The sequence below is a fragment of the Pempheris klunzingeri genome, chromosome 11, assembly GCF_042242105.1.
Source record: "Pempheris klunzingeri isolate RE-2024b chromosome 11, fPemKlu1.hap1, whole genome shotgun sequence".
NCBI lineage: Eukaryota > Metazoa > Chordata > Actinopteri > Acropomatiformes > Pempheridae > Pempheris > Pempheris klunzingeri.
Window position 1 is genome coordinate 14,281,006 of NC_092022.1, and position 19,481 is coordinate 14,300,486.

The 19,481-nt window shown below is 44.1% G+C and overlaps 2 protein-coding genes across 2 annotated transcripts; both read left to right on the forward strand.

Moving 5' to 3' along the window:
• Positions 1 to 222: 222 nt before the first annotated feature.
• LOC139210056 (kelch repeat and BTB domain-containing protein 12-like) lies at positions 223 to 5,401 on the forward strand. The gene is made up of 10 exons (XM_070840015.1): positions 223 to 265; positions 970 to 1,174; positions 1,266 to 1,447; positions 1,561 to 1,693; positions 1,998 to 2,231; positions 2,341 to 2,699; positions 2,786 to 3,059; positions 3,527 to 3,674; positions 3,772 to 3,969; positions 4,169 to 5,401. The coding sequence occupies exons 2-10, from the start codon at positions 1,004 to 1,006 to the stop codon at positions 4,315 to 4,317; spliced, it is 1,848 nt and encodes a 615-aa protein (XP_070696116.1). The 5' UTR covers positions 223 to 265; positions 970 to 1,003; the 3' UTR covers positions 4,318 to 5,401.
• A 731-nt stretch (positions 5,402 to 6,132) lies between these two features.
• Positions 6,133 to 19,211, forward strand: LOC139210024 (NUAK family SNF1-like kinase 1). Its single transcript, XM_070839975.1, has 7 exons — positions 6,133 to 6,590; positions 11,245 to 11,365; positions 11,996 to 12,147; positions 13,737 to 13,802; positions 16,634 to 16,753; positions 17,185 to 17,317; positions 17,409 to 19,211. Exons 1-7 carry the CDS (start codon positions 6,306 to 6,308, stop codon positions 18,638 to 18,640), a joined length of 2,109 nt encoding a protein of 702 aa, XP_070696076.1. The 5' UTR covers positions 6,133 to 6,305; the 3' UTR covers positions 18,641 to 19,211.
• Positions 19,212 to 19,481: the final 270 nt, after the last annotated feature.

A 19,481-nucleotide genomic window follows, 5' to 3' on the forward strand; every position in this document is an offset into this window, starting at 1 on the left:
TTGAAAAATCCAAGTTACAGAAGACTCAGCGTGTTCACCCGACCACTTCGAGAAACCTGAACAGACCAACAGCACCACTAGCACTTGCTGATCTATTTTAAACCTTTTTACCAGTGGCACATGCACTCACAGGCAGCAAATAGCACAGAGCACAAGACAGACAGATACAACAACCTGTGAAGAGAAGTTAAAGATATAAAAGCTGATATCATCTCAACTTGGAAACATCTGAATCCTGGCCCTGGATAGCCTCAGGACACCACTGGTATGATGCTGGCTTCTTTGTATGTTCATAGCTGGAATTATGCTAACATGCTACTGCTAATACTCTGAACTGACTGTGCATGTCTGCCTGGAGTGAGGTGACCTGCGAGTGTTCAGCACTCCTACTGACGGTGTCATTTTCGACTCCATGAGTGTGTGAGCTGGTGGACCAGCTGCTGAGGGGCGGAACCAGTTTAAGATACTTGTCAACATGGGAATGTAGCAATTCAGTAGCTCTCCTAACCAACCAAACACTATCTCAGAGGCTTCCCTCTGCTGATTGTCCTTAGAAGTAATGTTTTACTGGATGTCATACATTAGCTTATGATTAAATAATATAATGTACTAGAGACAGCTTCCTGACGCTGCTGCTTTTGTACAATCCTGTACAATCCGTGAGTCTATTTTTTGACTGCTATAGCTTATCGGTGAAATTTATAAATCTGAAAGTCAAACCAAAGAGATTTTACCTGTAATGCCACAGCAGAAAAACACCCAAATGATTCCAATGTTTTATGTATTCACTGTTTTCATTATATTGCTTGTGTGAAAAAAAGAACCAAATGTGTTCTGTACATGTGCCCCTTTCAGCCTTCTCTTCATTTTGAAAAACTTCTTTGCAGGAAATCGACACACTTATTTTCTCATTTTCTCTCTTATGTGAGTTTGGCACAACATTTCCACAAGGTCTTTCTCTGTATGCAGAATAAAGTGGTACAGACATCCAGAACAGTGGTCCATGGATGCACCTGTGCTGGACTCTGCTCAGGCAGAGCATGGATCACTTCTGCTCAGGCAGCTGCAGAGGATGAGAGCAGCCGAGGAGCTCACTGATGTGGTGCTGCTGGCAGAGGGGGTTCCCTTCTCTTGCCACAAGGTGGTGCTGTCTGCATTCAGCCCTTACTTCCAGGTAAAGTGAATCTGCTGTGATGCTGAAATACAAGAACATACACTTTGTGTTATGCATTTTGAAGATAAGCTGATGAATCCTATTTGTCCAGGCCATGTTTACATGTGGTTTGAAGGAGACCCGGGGAGGAGAGGTGCCTCTCAGAGACACTCCTGCTCAGAGCCTGGGTCTACTACTAGACTACATGTACCGAGGTGAACTTCCCCTTTCCAACGACAACATCCAGGGAGTGGCTGCTGCTGCCTTCCTGCTCCATGTAGACAGAGCCTTCAGGTGGGGACATAGACTGGGAAATGATCACTGCTCCAATAAACAGGACTTGTAGAGTGTGCATTTTGCTATTAATTTAGGATTTTGTTCCCATCAACACCTTGTTGCTAATTCAGGTTGTGTCAGAGCCACATGGAGGCCCATATGGACCACTCCAACTGTGTCGGTCTGTATCACTGGGCCAGAGACCTGGGGGCCGCTGGTCTGGCTGACTGCGCCTTGAGATACCTCTACCAACACTTTGCACAGGTGGGCCATTCAGTATTAGTAGAGCAGAAAGACAACAATATAAACATAAGACAAAAAGACAAAAACAGAAAACAACAGCAGTTACTTGTACCCGACATACAGTATTATTTTACCAGCCTCTCCCTTTCTGTTTTTCAGCCACTTAATGCTGCCACTAGGGAGCAGAAGCCATTTGCACAATTAGGCACAGGCCTTGGGATGGGAGCTATAGTGCTGATTTAGTATAGATTTTCACTTCAACACTCTGTCCTACCATCCTGCATTGTTCTCATTGTTTCCCCCACCTTTATTTCGCTGTCTCAAGGTTTGTGAGGAAGAAGAAGTGCTGGAGTTGGATGCCCAAAGTCTGGGGGATCTGCTGGGTTCAGACGACCTCAACATCTCACAGGAGCAGGTTGTGCTGGAGCTGGTGTTGCGCTGGGTGGAGAGGCGAAGGGGGGACTCGCAGAGTGAATCCCAGGCTGTGGAGCTGCTCAGACGTGTCCGGCTGGAGCTTGTGGACCCTGGATTCCTCCGTAAGGCCAGGAGGAGAAACCCAGTGAGAAGGAAAAGGGAGGGGAGGGCCAAGTAATAAAAGTCGTGACACCTTATTCATATTTGTCAAGGGATTAGTAAATTGACACGACACCTCTGAATTAATCTTCCAGGTATTGCTGCGGGATGCTGAGTGCTTTGGGATGATTGATGCTGCTCTCCAAACCTCCAGTCTCTGTGACACATCAGCTCCACCTCGGCCTTCCCTTCGTTATGGCATGGAGACCACCGACCTGCTGCTCTGCTTGGGTGGGGTGAATACGGAAGGAGTGCCTGCTCGCCGTGGAGGACTTGCTGACCTCAGTTTTTGCTTTGCACCCCCTGGTAGAAAGACTTACTACATCCCCTCTCCCCTGAGGGGCTGTGGAGGCGTGGGGCAGATCACAGCTGGGGCAGTGACACGAGATAACAACATGTTGGTGGCCATAGAGGCAATAGATCAACACAGGCAGAAGAGAGTGGATATCTACAGGTGTTTGTGTGTGCTGATATGTAAGAAAACCATATTTTTGAATGGCACTGGATTCAACAGATCCTAAAAACCTGTTTATGTTCTAGGTACGATAATTCGGAGGGGAGCAGCTGGATGGAGCTGTGCTCAGCACCATACAGGGACATGTATGCTTTAGGGCTGATCGGCGATGGCCTCTATATGATAGGCGGTCAGATGAAAGTGCATAATCACTACATCATCACAGGCAGTGTGGAGAGATGGTCGCTGAAGAGAGGAGGCAGCTGGCTCAGCTTCGCCCCTCTGCCTCTCCCCTTAGCCTGCCACTGTGCCATCAACCTGAAGGAGCATCTCTATGTGCTGGGGGGCTGGACACCACAGGTACACAGACCTTTAGCTGTGCAGTAGGCGGATGTCCTGAAGTGTCCTTTAGTAAGAGGATACTGGTTCATTCTCAGTGCTGGCTAACCTGCTGACAACCGCCACACACCACAAGTATCAATAAAGGCTTCATTATAACACTTTCTTAGTATAAATTTTACAGTCGAACAAGCACTCACAATTTTTGGAAAATGTAGGAATAGTTTTAGTCACATATCTCTGCACACCAATAAGGAATTAGCAATAATCCGATCAAAGACCAATGACAGTAATGAGGTTGTTTAGTCATATTGCCAGCCATGACAATCAAATGTGATCAACCCACCCACGCAGTCCTGAAGAAGCAGATCAGCTGAGTTATTCTGTGTTAAACTCAAAAAATAAGACTAGCTACCACTCAGCTACCACTTCAATGTCTTGTCTTTTTCTCTGCTCCATCTGTCCAACCCTCTCCTCTCCTTCCTCAGCACCAGCCAGAAGATGAGCCTGACAAGCTGAGTAACCGTGTGTTTCAGTTTGACCCTGGCAAGGACAAGTGGACAGAATGTGCCAGTATGAAGTACTCCAGATACCGCTGTGGCACGGCAGTCCTCAATGGAGAAATCTACATACTAGGTCAAACGACATGAAAGACTGCAACTGTATTCCTAAATGGTTATTCTGCATGAGAAACGAGGGTGCCAGATGGTGTGTGTGTGTGTGTGTGTTTTAGGTGGTATAGGTTGTGACGGAGAGGACCGCGGACAATCACGTCGCTGCCTGAGCTCTGTGGAGATCTATAACCCAGACACAGACAGCTGGAGGGCGGGACCGACCCTGCCCACATCTTTACTTTCCCACCGAACCAACGCCTCCAATGTCGGCGCAGTGGAGGGCAAGCTTTACCTCTGTGGATACTACAAGGGGGCAGGTCAGTTAGAGAATGCCTGTCAATGATTTTTGAACTGCTTGTCTTGTGTGGTCTCTCAGAAATGCCTCCTGTTGCACAATACAAGACACACTTTGGGTCTGCATCAGTGTTAGGGAATGCCAGCTAACTGATGATGCAGCATCTCTGGAAATTAGATTATGGTCAGCCTTAACTTACATACTTTCTCTCATGACTGCAGGCCGTCATGAGATCATCACCAAGGAGATTTTGGAGTTGGGCCCTGCAGACAATGTGTGGACGGTGGTGGAAAGACGAGCAGCTATGCATGACAGCTATGACGTCTGTCTGGTGGCTAACCTCAATCCTCGAGACCTCTTCACACCCTAATTCATCTCGTCCTGACTCTGAGAAACAGTGCTAGGAGCCAGGGTGTGTGGGAAATGAGCTTCTGTCCTCTAAACCTCACACTGCTTTATCCAAACCCGGCTGGACTTCACATCAACAGCAAGATCAATACTGCTGTTACTTTCATTTTGAAAGGAAGTCAGTCTAAAAAGGCGATACTGTATGTGTTATTTAAACCTCAGGCCTAAAATGTGTGCAAGGAGCTTTTGCCTTTTTCAATGTACAATGTGAAATGAAAAAATCCTGATACCCAAACAACAGTACTGGTTGGTTTTGAAAATTAGCTAATTGACCTTAACAAAAATTATTTACATGAATGCTCTCTTATCTTCTACAGCTATAGTTAAAGCTAATTTTAGGCAATTTAAACTACTTAAATCATAATACCACTCTCTCTTCTGTCTATTAAATATGAAGCTGTGGCCGGGAGACCGTTAATGTGGCTTTCCACAAAGACTGGAAACAGGAGTAAACAGTTAGACTGGCTCTATCCAAAAGTGACACCCACCAGCATCTTCTTCATTCAATGGAGTCTCTCATCTGCATGAGGTTGCCAGGTAACCAGCAGAGAATCCAGGAAGTCACTGAAACGGCCCCACATGACCGCACATCAAACTACAAACTGATGATTCACTCTTCAGTTTTTCTGTGGATTAAACAAGTCAGATACAACCTGTTATTCAGTGAGTTTTATATGTTCTGGACGGTTTAACCAAACACATACAAAAGTGATTTTGATCTTCTCCTCTAACTCTCAGCAAGAAAGAGAATAAGAACATTTCCCAAAATATAAAACTATTTCTTTTAACAATCAACCGTTGTTGTCATTAGTTGCCATAGTGCTTTACAAGACAGCATAATTATCTTGATTAATAGGCAGTCATATGTGCTAATGCTTAGATCAGTGATATCTTATCATGATGCATTAATAACAGGATTTTTTGGGTGATTGTGAACACACATTTGAGGTGAAGAATCTTCCTAATTAGTTTACTTTCTCCTTTAAGCCATATAGACTAATTAGGTTATGGTCTTTTTGACCATCCTGCCATCTGAAGAAAGGATTAAGAGTATCTCAGTCATTAATCATATAATAATGACTGACTAACATTTGTTATTACAGGCTTCATTGAGACATGTATTATTTGTATCTTTAAGACGTGTTTAATAAAAGTTTATTCCTGGTTGCTAAAGCACAAATAAATGATGCATTAACTGCTATAATAACATTTTAACCACAAACATAATGAAGTCTTATACTGGTCCTTTTTGCATGATCTTTATACAGTAATGGGGTAATAGTTAGTAGTAGTTAGTAGTTAAATCACCTTTCCATAGAACAGCAACCTTTATGTTTCTTTATTATTTCGATGTAGAATAAAAGAAAAGGACTGAATCCTGCAGTCTTGATAACTACCATCGCTCCTTCTCTCTCACTTCAAAGTCTCTGCTTACTCCCAATTTCTTCCAAGTCTTCAAAGGGTTTATTTTCAGTCTGAGCTCACCGCATGGCAAAGCATCAACAAACATGTCTGACTGAAGTGGTGGATTTAGGGTGACTGTCTGACCCGCCTGACATTCCTCACATGCCTTCAGTCCCTCTCTCCTGCTGCTGGGCCGGTCATACATGAGCCCTCGGAAAACCCAAAACCATCCCAAATGAGCGTGACGCGCCTGGATGCTGCTGTGAGAGCCGGCAGTGGTGTGAGGAGGCTCCACCCATCGCTCCTGTTGCTGAGTGTTTTTGAGGGGAGGGAGAGGGATGAGCACAGAGCCGCTGCTCGCATGGATCGGGTCTACTTCGTGAATGTGTTCATTTTTACGCCTTTAGACCACTTTGTGGCTCTGACAAGTGCTCTACATGGTCGCCAACAAGCGCTTTAGCTGCTTTTGTTCAGAGCGCAAAGTAATTTGGAGATCCGGTCCCCGTGGAAGCTGCCACGGGCAGGTGCGCACAGTGCGCAGAGAGGATGGGCAGACGTGAGGCAGACAGCAGAGGCGCAATGAACACCAGCGACCACCCCGAGCTCGGTCGTCTTCAGGACTCGGCATCCAGCAGCCACCATGCCGGTGAGCAGCCCCCGAGGATGGACAGCCTCCGGCCCTGCAGAGACCCAGACACGGAGGCGCCGATGGAGGTGAAGAAGCACCAGCACAAACACAACTTGAAACACCGCTACGAGGTGATGGAGACTCTGGGGAAAGGCACCTACGGCAAAGTGAAGAAGGCGGTGGAGAGAGCGAGCCTGAAGACGGTGAGTGCTGGTGAACATGATGCCAAAATATTAAAGCTTTCCATCGCGATACTTTTAGTGTAAATATATAAACACGCAGAATGACATTTAGCCACTGTGATTGGTAAATGTGCGTTATGATGAACCTGTTTCTGAAAATGTCTTAACTTCGTGACTCCTGCAAAAGCTTTATAGAGATAATGTGATATGTGTGATTGCTCATGCTTTTTCTCCCTGGGAGGTACTCAGCTCCCTCCCTGTGTGTGTGTGTGTGTGTGTGTGTGTGTGTGTGTGTGCTGTCCCAAGAATGTTGGCCATTGGTTATTAAAAATTAATTTGGAGGTGAAGTTAAACTCCTGCCTGGTATGTGTGTGTGTGTGTGTGTGTGTGTGTGTGTGTGTGTGTGTGTGTGTGTGCTCGTCTGTGTGCGTGTGCGTCTGTGTCTGTGGGTGAGCTCATGGGCTGATGCTGAACCCGGTTCTTGCTTCCTGTGCTGCCAGGCTGAGATGCCTTTGGTCTGACTCACTCAGCACTTGAACAAGGGGATAAAATTACTACAATAGGTCTCCTCCAATAGGAGTCTGACCCCCTTTACCAGAACACAATCCCACTCACACACATGAGCGTGTGAAAAACGTCTCTGTTTAACTTTTCACTCTGAATATTCAGGTTAAAAACAGAATGTGGAGCCAGATTACTTTGAATAATCACGGGTTTATGTCTACAGTCAGGCTTTAATCCCTCACTCTGCTGTGATTTGAGCACAAAGAGACAGATACCCAGTCAGCCTAGAATTCCCCGTCTGTTTTTTTTTTAAGTAAACAAACACACGGCAATAGGGATAATCTTTTTTTTCAGAATCAGATTTTGGAAATGAGACTGGCTGCTTTCACTGTAACTCACTCTGAGACCTACATCTGTGACACAGAAAGGGCAGAGAGAGGGAGTGAAAGACGGAGGACAGGTAGGAGACAGATGGAAGAATATACAGAGAGAGGGGAACAGACAGACGTAGATATGCAGTGTGTGTGTGTGTGTTTCTGCAGGGTGAGTGGGTTTGGTTGGACAAGGGGAAAACGCTGAATTCTTTGAGCTAGTAGCCAGCGCATACCAAGGATTCTTTGAAACAAAACGGACATTATTTTTGGAAACAAGACGAGGGGGCTGTTGTTTGAAAGAGGCAGAGGAGAAGACAGTTTTAGAGCAAGGAGGAGGAAGGAGAAGAGGAAGGGGGGGGGGGGGGGGGGGCAGCAGGAATGATTTGAGATTACAGTAAGGATCTGACTTGAGATTATCCCTGTAAAATGTCTCAGTGGTTGTTCTGCATTGCTGCAGGAGGTGACTGTGGCTAATGTGTAGGACGAAATGGAAGGAAAGGATGATGAATACCAGATTGTGGATATGCAGGGTCACTCATCTGTGCTGCAGGTCGCTTACGTTGAATCGTCTTTAAAGTTGAAACAATGTTAAAATAAAAATAACAGTAAGATGTTTTGTGTGTACCTCCATTGGAAAAGAAGCACCTGTCTTACGTCTTTGAAGCAAAAACCCACACCAGATGCATTATTTGTTGTTGTATGCTGAATTATTTCTGTCTACTCAGGGAAGGATTGTGTTTTGCTGTGCAGGCAGGGGGTGTCTGTGAAACCAGTAACCAAAATAGAATCAAACTATATCATTTGACAGATTAAAGGACTAATTTGACATTTTGGGAAACACACTTAGTTCCATCCATCCAGAAGTTTGAAACTAGTCTCATTATCTGTTTGTTCACTGTGAAGCAGGAGCAAGCAGCTGGTTAGCTTTAGCTTAGCTTAGCATCAAGACAGGAAACAGTTAGCCTGGCTTTGTATGAAGGTATTAAGATTTGATGGCCAGCAACTCTAAAGCTTGCAGACTAATATGTTTTAACTTGTTTGTTTGATTTGTACCAAAATTAAAGTGTAAAAACAACATTTTGTGGTTTCATAGGATAGGGTTAGGGAGCAGCTTACTTCCTGAGGTCTTGAGACTCCAGGAAGTAAGTGTTACCAACCATGCAGAAAATCACCAACCGATATTTTTACACTCTTTTACACTATTTTAGTGCAAGGTGTAATGTGCACAATAGTGACCTTTAAAGGTGACAGCAGTCTTTTTTTTGTACTATTGGACAATGCTAGCTGTTTCTCCCTGCTACGCTAACCAGCTGCTGGCTTCAGTTTCACATTGAGCAGACAAATATGAGAGGGGCATCAATCTGAAAAGAGTGTTTCCCAAAATGTCAAACTATTCATTTAACTAGGCTGTCAAGCAGTTATATCTGTAGTGCATATTTGGAGGTCAGTACTGAAACAGTAGGCTATACTGTTTAGCCCTAGTTGTCCTTTTTCATTAAGTTTGTGTATTTGTCCATTTCCTATAAGCCATCCTTAGTACACGGCACAATTCTGTAGTTCCTGGTTATGGAGAGGGATGTGTGTCTGTGTTTGTGTGTTTGTGTGTGTGTGTGTGTGTGTGTGTGTGTGTGTGTATGTGTGTGTAGCTGGATGATGAGGTCAAAGGTCTGTTTGGCAAGGAGCTGATAATCCTGCTGTTAAATCTTTTACAGATGCAGCAGTGATCTTTAGTGATGCTCAGGCTCTTGGGACATGCACTACGTATTTGCGTGTGTGTGAGAGTGAGTGTGGGAGAATAATAGGGCAGGAAGTCAACCTCTTAACCCCTCAACCTCTTAACCCCATCATGACTTCACACACACACTTCACACACACAGACCAACAAAACACCTGCACTAAGTCAGCAGTGTAAAGATTTGTGCAGTGGAGGAACATTGTTATATGAAAGAGAAAAAAAGGGAGGAGAGGAGAATAAATGTTCACTTGGTCTTGTTTAAATTAAGTCTTATTATGATATGGCTGTGCAGAACATCATGCATCTCTCTGTACATACTGTACGTCATTGCAACATGTATGGTATTTCCCTTTACTGCACACATTTTCTGATCATGCAAAAGAATATCAGATTACATCTGCATGACTCACGCACACAGCTACTGATGTTTCCTACATGCATCCTGTTACAGTTTGGCATTTTGGGGCAATATCTCGCATGCAACACATTATTTGAATGAACAATGAGGCATTGTTAGTTAGAAGGATACTTTAGAGTTAGACATGACGCATATGCAGCACATTTGCATGCACAAGGATGAGATCATACACACACATACACTTCTGCACACATGTGACTGTTTAAAAATGGTCTTCGTGCCCCAAAGGCTGAACAATGCCCATAGTGTGTCTCTCTTCTCTGTGCTCTGTTGATCGAGCCTTAATGCCAAGTCCGGGGGGTAAGTCAGAGCTTAGACTGAAGTCCACATAGTCCACATACTTTATCCGTCCCTTTCACCTGTCCTGTTAGCTGCTTCCTATATCCTCCCTCCTCATCCCTGAAGCTTATTTCATATTCTCAGCTCCTTTTCTTCACATTGCTTTCCCAGCCAGCAGGTATTTGGGTCAGAAAACATTCACGAGAATGCAAGCGCTCACATGTTAATAGCTACCCAAGCTTGGGCATGTGCCATTTAGCTGACAACCACTGGCCTAATCTCTGACCCGTCACCATTACCTCTGGATGGACAGATAGTCTACTGATTGGAGAAAAATCATCATATTTCAGGACTTGTTATAGAAAAGATACAAACCTAAATGTCAGAATATTTTCCTCCACTGTATAGCCATACAGACAGGTCAAGTCAGTCCCAAGAGTTCCCTGGAGTGTGTTTGTGATGTGTTGCATAACTGTTGCGGTTGATGGAGCATGTGAATCGTATCTTCCAATGTCTCAGAGATGTTTTTCCTGGCAGCTGAGAATACTGGAGCTGTGACCCAGGGGAGATGTCTGCTCGCCTATAGGGACATTGTAGGGGCTGGTACAGCGTTACACAGGGGTATGAGCACTGCTATGTTAGGATATCATAACTCATCTGCACACTTTAGCTTTTAGTTCATAGTATTTGTAAATAGGACACCCTGATGTCAGTTTGTCTGGGTCTGTCTTGCCCTTGTATGGTGCAATTTTGGTGTCAGTTACTCTATCCAAACAGGTTTAGGGGCTCATGTTGGGATGTCTGTTTTGGTGTATATGTATGCATTCAATGGTTGGGGGGTCACATCGGGGTACAATGAGTGCCTGGGATTAAGGAAGTAGAGTGTGAACAGTGCAGCTGTCAACCTTCTGCCTCTGAGCGTGCTCAGATCACAGGAGGCCTGCTCTCACCATCCAGCCTATAAAACCCACATAATCACCTCTAATACCCAGAGATTTTGTTTCTGAATGTGTGCATGCAATTGTAATTGTATCAACAGTATATATGTCTTTGTTTCCATGCATGTCGAGGCAAGTAATATATGAGCTGGGCATCTATCAGTGTTTGTTCACTCTTTTGACTCGGGGTATTGTTGAGGCAAATAAAGGAGAAATTAGCTGGTGGGTTTACAGACTAATTAATTAAAAAGAATTTGTGTTTGTTGGCACCAGATCTTCTGTAAAAATGGGCAACAGCCACAAGGGTTGTACAAAGTGTATTATCCTTAAGTTGTTAATCATCCAGACGGGATCACTTGATCAAAATATGTTTGAACTCAGCAGTTCATGTAAGATATACAGACTCAGAAGTGTGTCTTTTCCTCAGGTGGCGATCAAGTCAATCCGTAAGGAGCGCATCACAGACGACCTCGACAGAATTCACATCCAGAGAGAGATTGAGATCACCTCCTGGCTCAGGCACCCCAACATCATACGCTTCCATGAGGGTAAGTCTGCAAACACATACACAAGCCCTAAATATCACTGTGAATTATTGCTTAGTCTCATCAGTGGACAGATTTTTGGACTCAAAGAAAGTTACATGACACAAAAGTCATGCAGACTTTTACTAACCAAACAGATTAGTGCTGTTGTGAATTCATAAGAATCTAGAAATATCACAGCCACAATTTAATGTTTTTCTTATTCTTATTTATTCTTTTCTTAAATCAACAAATTCCATTTGAAGACCAACACACACAATGAATTGATCTCAGTAACAAGGATTGCCTGTCTGTGCAAAGTCTGGTACATGCTCTTCCTCTGTACTATAGACCTCCACTGATGTCAGAATCCCCACAGTAGCGCAGACAGCAATTGAGAAACATTCAGACTAGGCACAAAATACTTAAACCAAAGAATACAATTCACTGAATAAAATCCATTTAGCAGCTGTCTACTGTACATTGATCCACACATCAAACATCCAGCCTCTTAATTATTCATGTCCATTTCATGTGTCCATGCTGTGCAGCATCTATTTTGGTTGCACAGTGAAGATTTGAGACATTCCTTAACGCTTATATAAACATATCTACATTATGCCATACTGTAAATGTGTTCTGTGTCCTGTGCAGTGTTTGAGAGTCGGGATAAGATTGTGATCGTGATGGAGTACGCCAGCAAGGGAGAGCTGTACGATTACATCCAAGAGAGGAGGAGACTGCCAGAAACAGAAGCCAGAGGCATCTTTAGACAGATCACATCTGCTGTCCACTACTGTCACAAGGTTAACATACACACACACACACACACACACAATATAGATATACAAATACCTTCCACAAAAAACACCAGTGAAATTCAGTATAAGTTAGGGAACCACATGTAGGCACGTGCTGAATTGCATGAAGTGGTATTCCACTGTGCACAAGTAAATACGTACCAATAAATCCACTAAATCCTAATCCTAATTCTGCAGGAAAACTTGACTTGAGTTTTCAGATCTCTCTGGGTTAAGAGTGCATTATCCCTTGACTGTTTTTTGCCGTCACACACTAACACATTTAACAAACACGTTGCCTAAATGAGCTTCCTCCCTCCCTCCCTCCCTCCCTGCCAAAAGAACAAATTCTTCTTTGTTTCTATGTTTTTATTGTTGTGTACATAAAATCAACAGCTGTGCCAGAAAACAGGAATTATCAAGGAAATACATAAATCCTATTATCCTGTCCTATTAACACAGAAGTGCAGAAGTGCCGCTGAGTTGGACATGACAGAAATGTTTTTGTTTTCATAACATTCTTTTTTTGGAAGTTTGGCTACTTCATGAATCCCCCACATTAAATTCAGAGATTATCGTTCAGCTCCTGTAGCTTCGTAGTAGGCAGGGAGGTGGATTTTGTGCTCCTTGTGCCCTCAAATATTGTCCCAAAATAGACATGAATGTTCTAGCATGAATGAATTATTTAAAAGTACCTCTGAGGTATGCAGGGCACATGGAGGGATTATTGAGGCTTCAAGAGAAGAATGAAAATAATTCAGAGTCATTGCCTGCTTTTTTTCTGCTGTTCTCCAAATCTGTTCATAGATTGCTAAAAATAGCAGGAATAATAACCTGGGTAACCACATAGATTTCTTTCATCTGCTTTTCTTGATCCCTGTCTCTGCTTTGCATACACACACACATGCTCACGCTTACAGACTGTACTTACTGTGCACAAAACATCATCTAAGGTCATGGGTGATTTCCTCCTCTTAAGTGCTTTGAAGAGGATGTAATTAAGGAAAGAAAGGGGGGTATTCTGACCCATTAGCTTTAAGAGAAACTGACAGCAAAGTTTAAAGTTTCCCTGCGTCACATGGCTTCTTGGGTGGCCACAGTTATCTATGGCTGCATTGTCTCTTTTATGATTAGCTGCCTATTCAATGTCAGGGAAACACGAGTGAGCCTGCGACAGACTTTTCGTCCCATCGAACCTGCAGCTCTTCCTCACCAGGCTCCACAGCTGTCTACACTCTGTGGCCTCTTGTAGGCTCCCAGGTGCTTAATGCCATCAGGGGATCAAATCGCATCTCATCAGATGAATTAACCCAAACAAAGCACTTCCTCATGCCTGTCGACGATTAAACAGTCTGAGAGCCTTTCTCAAGGCTCTGATATGTTAGAGACATGACCCTGCAACATGAGGCCCGAGTGGAATGTTAATGGTTATGAAATTATAATTGAAAGGCAAAAAGCCCCGTGCACCACAGGCTGGGTTTATATTGTAACCTTCAGACCCTTCAGTCTTATATTTGTATGCAAATAGAAAACATCTGACTGTAAACAGGAGGGAGGAGCAGCACACGACCTCATGTGTCTCTGATCTCTTGCAGAACGGTGTTGTGCATCGAGACCTCAAGCTGGAGAACATCCTTTTAGATCAAGATCTGAACGTAAAGGTAAGATCAATAAAACATGCACAAACTGAGCCCTCATACCACTCACCAACAAAGAAATGTGAATGCTTGTTTTGTTAAATAAAAGTGAAAGTTTCCTTCCAGAAACAAGATATTTATCCCTGGATACAAAGTACATGATTCCTCTGACAAAAGCATTGTTGGCCTGAGCGTTAAATAGATCATGGGTTGTCATAATGGATCACTAACAGACCCCTTGACGGCAATTTTGTTTTGGAACATAAAGGCATACATTTTTATGATCATCCGGCTTCCACTGCTGCTGTATTTAGCATGCTGGAATGAAGCTTCGGATAGTGCAGCTGGTAATGGATTATATCACCGTCTCCAAAATAAAGTGGAAACAAAGTGCACATTCAGAACATACATTGGAGTGCTTTCTGCCCACAGTAATTTTCCTGTGTTGTTAACCCATGCACACTGAACCAGCACAAACATACTGCCAGCTCTTATAAAAGAACCCAGGGGTCATTTTTTGCCTTATTTGGGTGCTCGTCTCCTTATATGGGTGCTGTGCACGGCCAAAGGGGAATGCAGGGAATCCAGTGGCAATCGCGCCAATCAGAGGGTTTTAATACAAGTCCGCTCTGTCTGTCCGTCAAAAGAAAACAATACGTGGAGACCTCTCAGCGGCTCTTCATTCATTGCAAACCTCAGGTTTACCACATCGGCCTCTCACAGCAATCACTGCAGGAAATGACCAAGCCTCTGTGCAATGCATGTGCATGTTATGTCTGCACAAGAGCAGCTTCGTGGTGTGTGTAGAGGGCAGGCACAGCCAGACATGTTAGGTCTGGGTGCTGAGTGCTGGGTCTTGGTCATGTCACAGATTGTAGTGTAATTAAACAATATACTCATAGTAAACTGTCGTGTAGTGGTTAGCTTTGATTATTCTATTTTATTTTATTTTCAGCATTCATATATTGTTTCAGTACAACCAGATATCCACTCCATAGCCTATATGCCTGTATTTAGAAAAGTACATAATGTACAGGGCAAAAAACTCAGCAGTTAGACATGAGTAATCATCCATGAAGCACATAATAACAATGTATTTCTAAATAGTGCTCATTAGATACTTTTTTTTCCCGAATCACCACCACATAGAAATAGTTCTTTTTGGGTACTTTATGTCTTCATTCGGTAGTGCCAGTGGAGAGATAAGAGGAAACAAGGAATGGAGATTTGCTACAAGGGCTCCAGCCTGACTTGAACCAGGGACGTCGCAGTTTATAGTCACAGGCCATAGGGATGCTTTTCTTTCTTGCCTTATGTTTATGCTTAATTCATAAACTGATAATTAAAGAAATACAGATATTGAAATTATACATTTTACCAGATTGGAAAGCTGAAGTATTCACTGGACAAGAAGTTTGGTTGTTTACTTTATAAAGGCAAACAGAAATAAGTGTTGCGGTTAGCTCAAACAAACCAGATGACTTTGTTAGTCACACCAAATTTCTCTTTCTTTCCACATGATATTATCACAAGAGCCGCAAAAATGCTGCAAGCCTCTGTAGAGCATTTACTAGTGATGTGTTTCAGTCCAGCATGTGTATGAGAAATGAAACAGCCCATGTTATTCCCAGGCACGTGTGCAGGAGTCGTTTGTGTGCTTAGAAGAAAAAGGAAGAGTGTCTTTTGCACACATTCAGCACTAAGGAATGTTTCTGGCAAAGCACTGACATGAGTACAGGAGCCTCATACTGATGTCTCTGTGGTAGCAAAATACAATTTACACTGCAGGACACTCACACACAAACACACGGTGGTTTGTAGAACGTAAAGCTGTACTGCACCACTCACATGCTCAGTCTACACATTATTATTGTTATTGCCACTGAACGTCTAATATCAACTGTGAGCTGGCTTATATACACATTGTCATCTTCCATCTGTGAGGTCTCTGCTGCCCTGAACCTCTGTTCCACGGAAACAAAGCTGCCACATTGAGTATTTTTAACACCACGGGGGCTGATAGCGGGCTGGTGCTCATGTTAATAATCTATTCAGATACAGAGGAGCCTCGGTGTGTCTGCGTATGGCTCTCGCAGCCTTAAGTGAGTGATTGTTCCGTTACGTGAGTGTAACCAGCATGATGTTTTTGGCCCTCTTCTCGTTTCTCACTCACACTTACATTGGCAAAAGCCCAGCATACATATTTTTGGCTCTTTAAAAGGAATTGCTTTGAGTTGTTGTGTTTTTGCCACATGAATAAGAGATTGTAGTGCATACTCCCCAGAAAGGAATCCGGATTGTTTGGGAATGAGTGTGTGAATGTTTAAGTGAATGAGTGAATGAAATTCATCAAGCGTTCAGTTTTATCGTCCATTGTGTCATAAAGTTCAAGCGTTCTGTGTCATCAGCTGTTAGGTAGTTATGTAATCTCTGGCTGTGACTCGCTGTCACACAACAAACACTCAGGTATGCATGCTGAACTGGTCTTTTGTGCTCTTTGTGACTTTTATTTTCTGAGATATGGGTTGTATTTTTGACATATTTTATGTATTGCTTCTGACAGATGGTTTGCTTTATATGTCCCATTTTAAGCATCACCTATGGTCGGCCTTTTTTTCATTAATAGATCAATTGTCAACTGAATATTTTGTGTTTTCATTTAGTGGCCTGGCGGGCTCCTGAGCCTTCTGTATATACTGTGACCTGACTTGTTTGTCTTCCATAATTTGCCTCATTTCCACTCTAGGGATTAATAAAGTTAGCTAGTCTTATGGAAGTTCAGAATTACTAGCAGCAAGGGATACAAAATAATCAAAATGTATTTTTTTCTGTTCTCTCTATCCCTGACTCTGCAGCTGGCTGACTTCGGCCTCTCCAATCATTTCCAGAGGGGCGCTCTGCTGCAAACCTACTGTGGAAGTCCACTGTATGCTGCACCAGAGATAGTGAAAGGACTGCCCTACCAGGGGCCAGAGGTGGGTCAACACACCATCATCTCTGGCCTCCTCATCACTCTTGATTCAGTACACCAATATGTATGGTGTATTTAACAATGCGCCAAACCCAACCAAAACAGTAAAGCCGTGGGCCTTAAAACCTAAACAATGAGGGGAAAGATAGTACAACACTCCTTAGAGCTGAGGCGGACTATGGAGTTGGGTGATAATTCTCTGTGGGCCTGCCACTATGGGCGACACCTGTCACAAGCACTGATTTAGCTGCTGAAGATCCACAGTAAGTGGGTCAGGCAAAATGCAGTTTTCAAATCAATACGAGGCACTCCTACTGTAATTTTGCTCACTTTGTCAAATCATGTACCACAACATTGTATTAAATTGAAGCCTGAATTTTAAGCCTGAGTTACGTGCATAGCGTGTTCTTCACTCTGTTTATTTTTGTATGCTAGGTGGACTGCTGGGCGCTGGGGGTGTTGCTTTATGCTCTGGTGTACAGCAGCATGCCATTTGATGGGGCCAGTCACGCCACACTCACAGAGCAGATCAGCCAAGGTCGCTACCGCAGACCCAACCCCCCATCAGGTAAAGCTTCACAATGTCCATGTGTCCATCAACATTATATTTACATTTCAGTTTGGCAGCTATAAATAACTGTTCACTCTGTCCCGTCCAGACGCCTGCGCTCTTATCGACTGGTTGTTGACAGTGCGTGTGGATGAGAGGGCTACGATAGAGGACGTGGCCAACCACTGGTGGGTGAACTGGGGTTTTGAAGAGAGTGTGTGTGACTGCCCTTCATCTCCGCACCAAGAATGCCCCTCCCCCCTGTTGGCTCGCTACATCGACTGGCAGAATCGTGTCGCAGCTACCAGCAACATGACTGTTGACCCAGGGTGCTTATCCTCAGACTCCTCTTGCCCACCTCAGCTCTCTCCCCACCCCTTCTACTTCAGCTTACCTCTGAAGAGCGACCGTGGAGGAGGAGGAGGAGGAGGAGCAGGAGGAGGAGGAGCAGGACGGATACGTGGAGGAATGTCCAGCGTCAGGAAGTCACGCAAAGAGAATGCGATTCCCCAGTCTGCACTTGGAGCTTGTGGTGGTGTTTGTGCAACAGCTGCCTCTTCCTCTGCTATTTCCTCCACTTCCACCATTGAAAGAAAGAAGCCCAAAGGCATTCTGAAACCCCAGAGGAGTTTTGACTCAGTGTTTCACAGCCCTCCTAAAGACAACTCTCCCTCCCAGCCGTGTAGCACTGCTCCACAGCCTTATCGAGCACACACACTTCCCCACACACATGCTGATGTCCTGTCCACCAGTCTGCCGCCTCCCTCTGCGTTCAGTCAGCCCTCATCCAAAATGCCCAAGAAAGGGATACTTAAAAACTTGTATGGAGGGGAGACAGCTTATGGCTCATCCTCAGAAAGAAGGACCTCTGGAACAGGAGTTAAAGAGAGTGATGCAGGTGATTTGTGCTCCCACAAACAGCCCACTTTCCATCCAGCGACAGAAGACAGCCCCACCATGCGCACAGAGGCAATAAGAAGAAGGAAGGGTATTCTGAAACGTAACGGAAAGTTCTCTCGCAGCCTGGATCTTCCTGATGACCACCACCCATCGTCCTCTTCAGTCCCTGTGATATTTCCAGAGGCTCTGCGGCAGCTCCTCCAGACCACAGGTGGCATAGAGGGTCGCCGCAGCCGCCCCTCCAGCGTGGTGAGCGAGGACAGCCTCTTCTCCTCTGATTCCTTTGACCTGCTAGACCTCAGCGCCCAATCACGTCGCAGGATTTTCTCCAGAGGGAGGCAGCACAGCGCCTGCAGTTCTGAAGAGGACCTGGAGCAGCTGAGAGCTGAGGCAGACGGGGCTGGTGGAGATGGAGAGGGACCGAAGGAAATGTTAACATAAGCCTAAGGAATGATCGGGACATCTGTGTAGTGAAAAATTGGGTTGAAAGCCAGTTCTTCTGTTCACTTTTCTGTGATAATCAGTGCCTGCCATCTTGAAAAGACTTTGATGAACTCTGGAAAGATTGCATCTGGAGTACGTGGACTCTACTGTGCATTGTACTGTCAATGTCAAGCACAATTTCTGGGCACATAAAACTGCATTCATTGGCATTTCAAGTGTGTTCTGAATGCAAGGCAGAGCAGAGAGTGATTACACGGCAAGTGACACCTAGAGGGGATCCACTATCTGCCGACGGGACCTTATTGTGGCAGAATGGACAGTCCATTTAATGAACTCATTCTGACCTCACCTGCACAATAGATCCTCTTTTTAGATTTTATAGCTGATTTCTGTTCAGATGAGCCTCGAAAATCTGAGTCTGAATGCTGTAATCTGGTAAAGTTGGCATTGCAGGTTTTTGGAACTGATGGGAAGTTTAACAGAGTGCCATTGTGGATATGTGGTTCCACGTGTCAGTAGAGACAATAAACCGACAAGACATATTAAGTGTGTTTTGAGAATGATAATAACAATAATGATAATGAAAATATTGTTTACTGGTGTATTGATGACACAGACTCAGTGAATAGATCATTATGTACATGAACCAGAAACAAATCAAATGGAGTGATGAGGAGACTTTAAAGTTTCTCAAAATTATACATGAAACAAATATAAATACGACATTTTTTTGATAACATCATCTTCCTCTTCTTCTGTGGTGGCTTTAATGGCACCTAACAGGAGAATTAACATCATTAGCAGTTCCTTGATGTGCCAGACACCTAATATTCACATA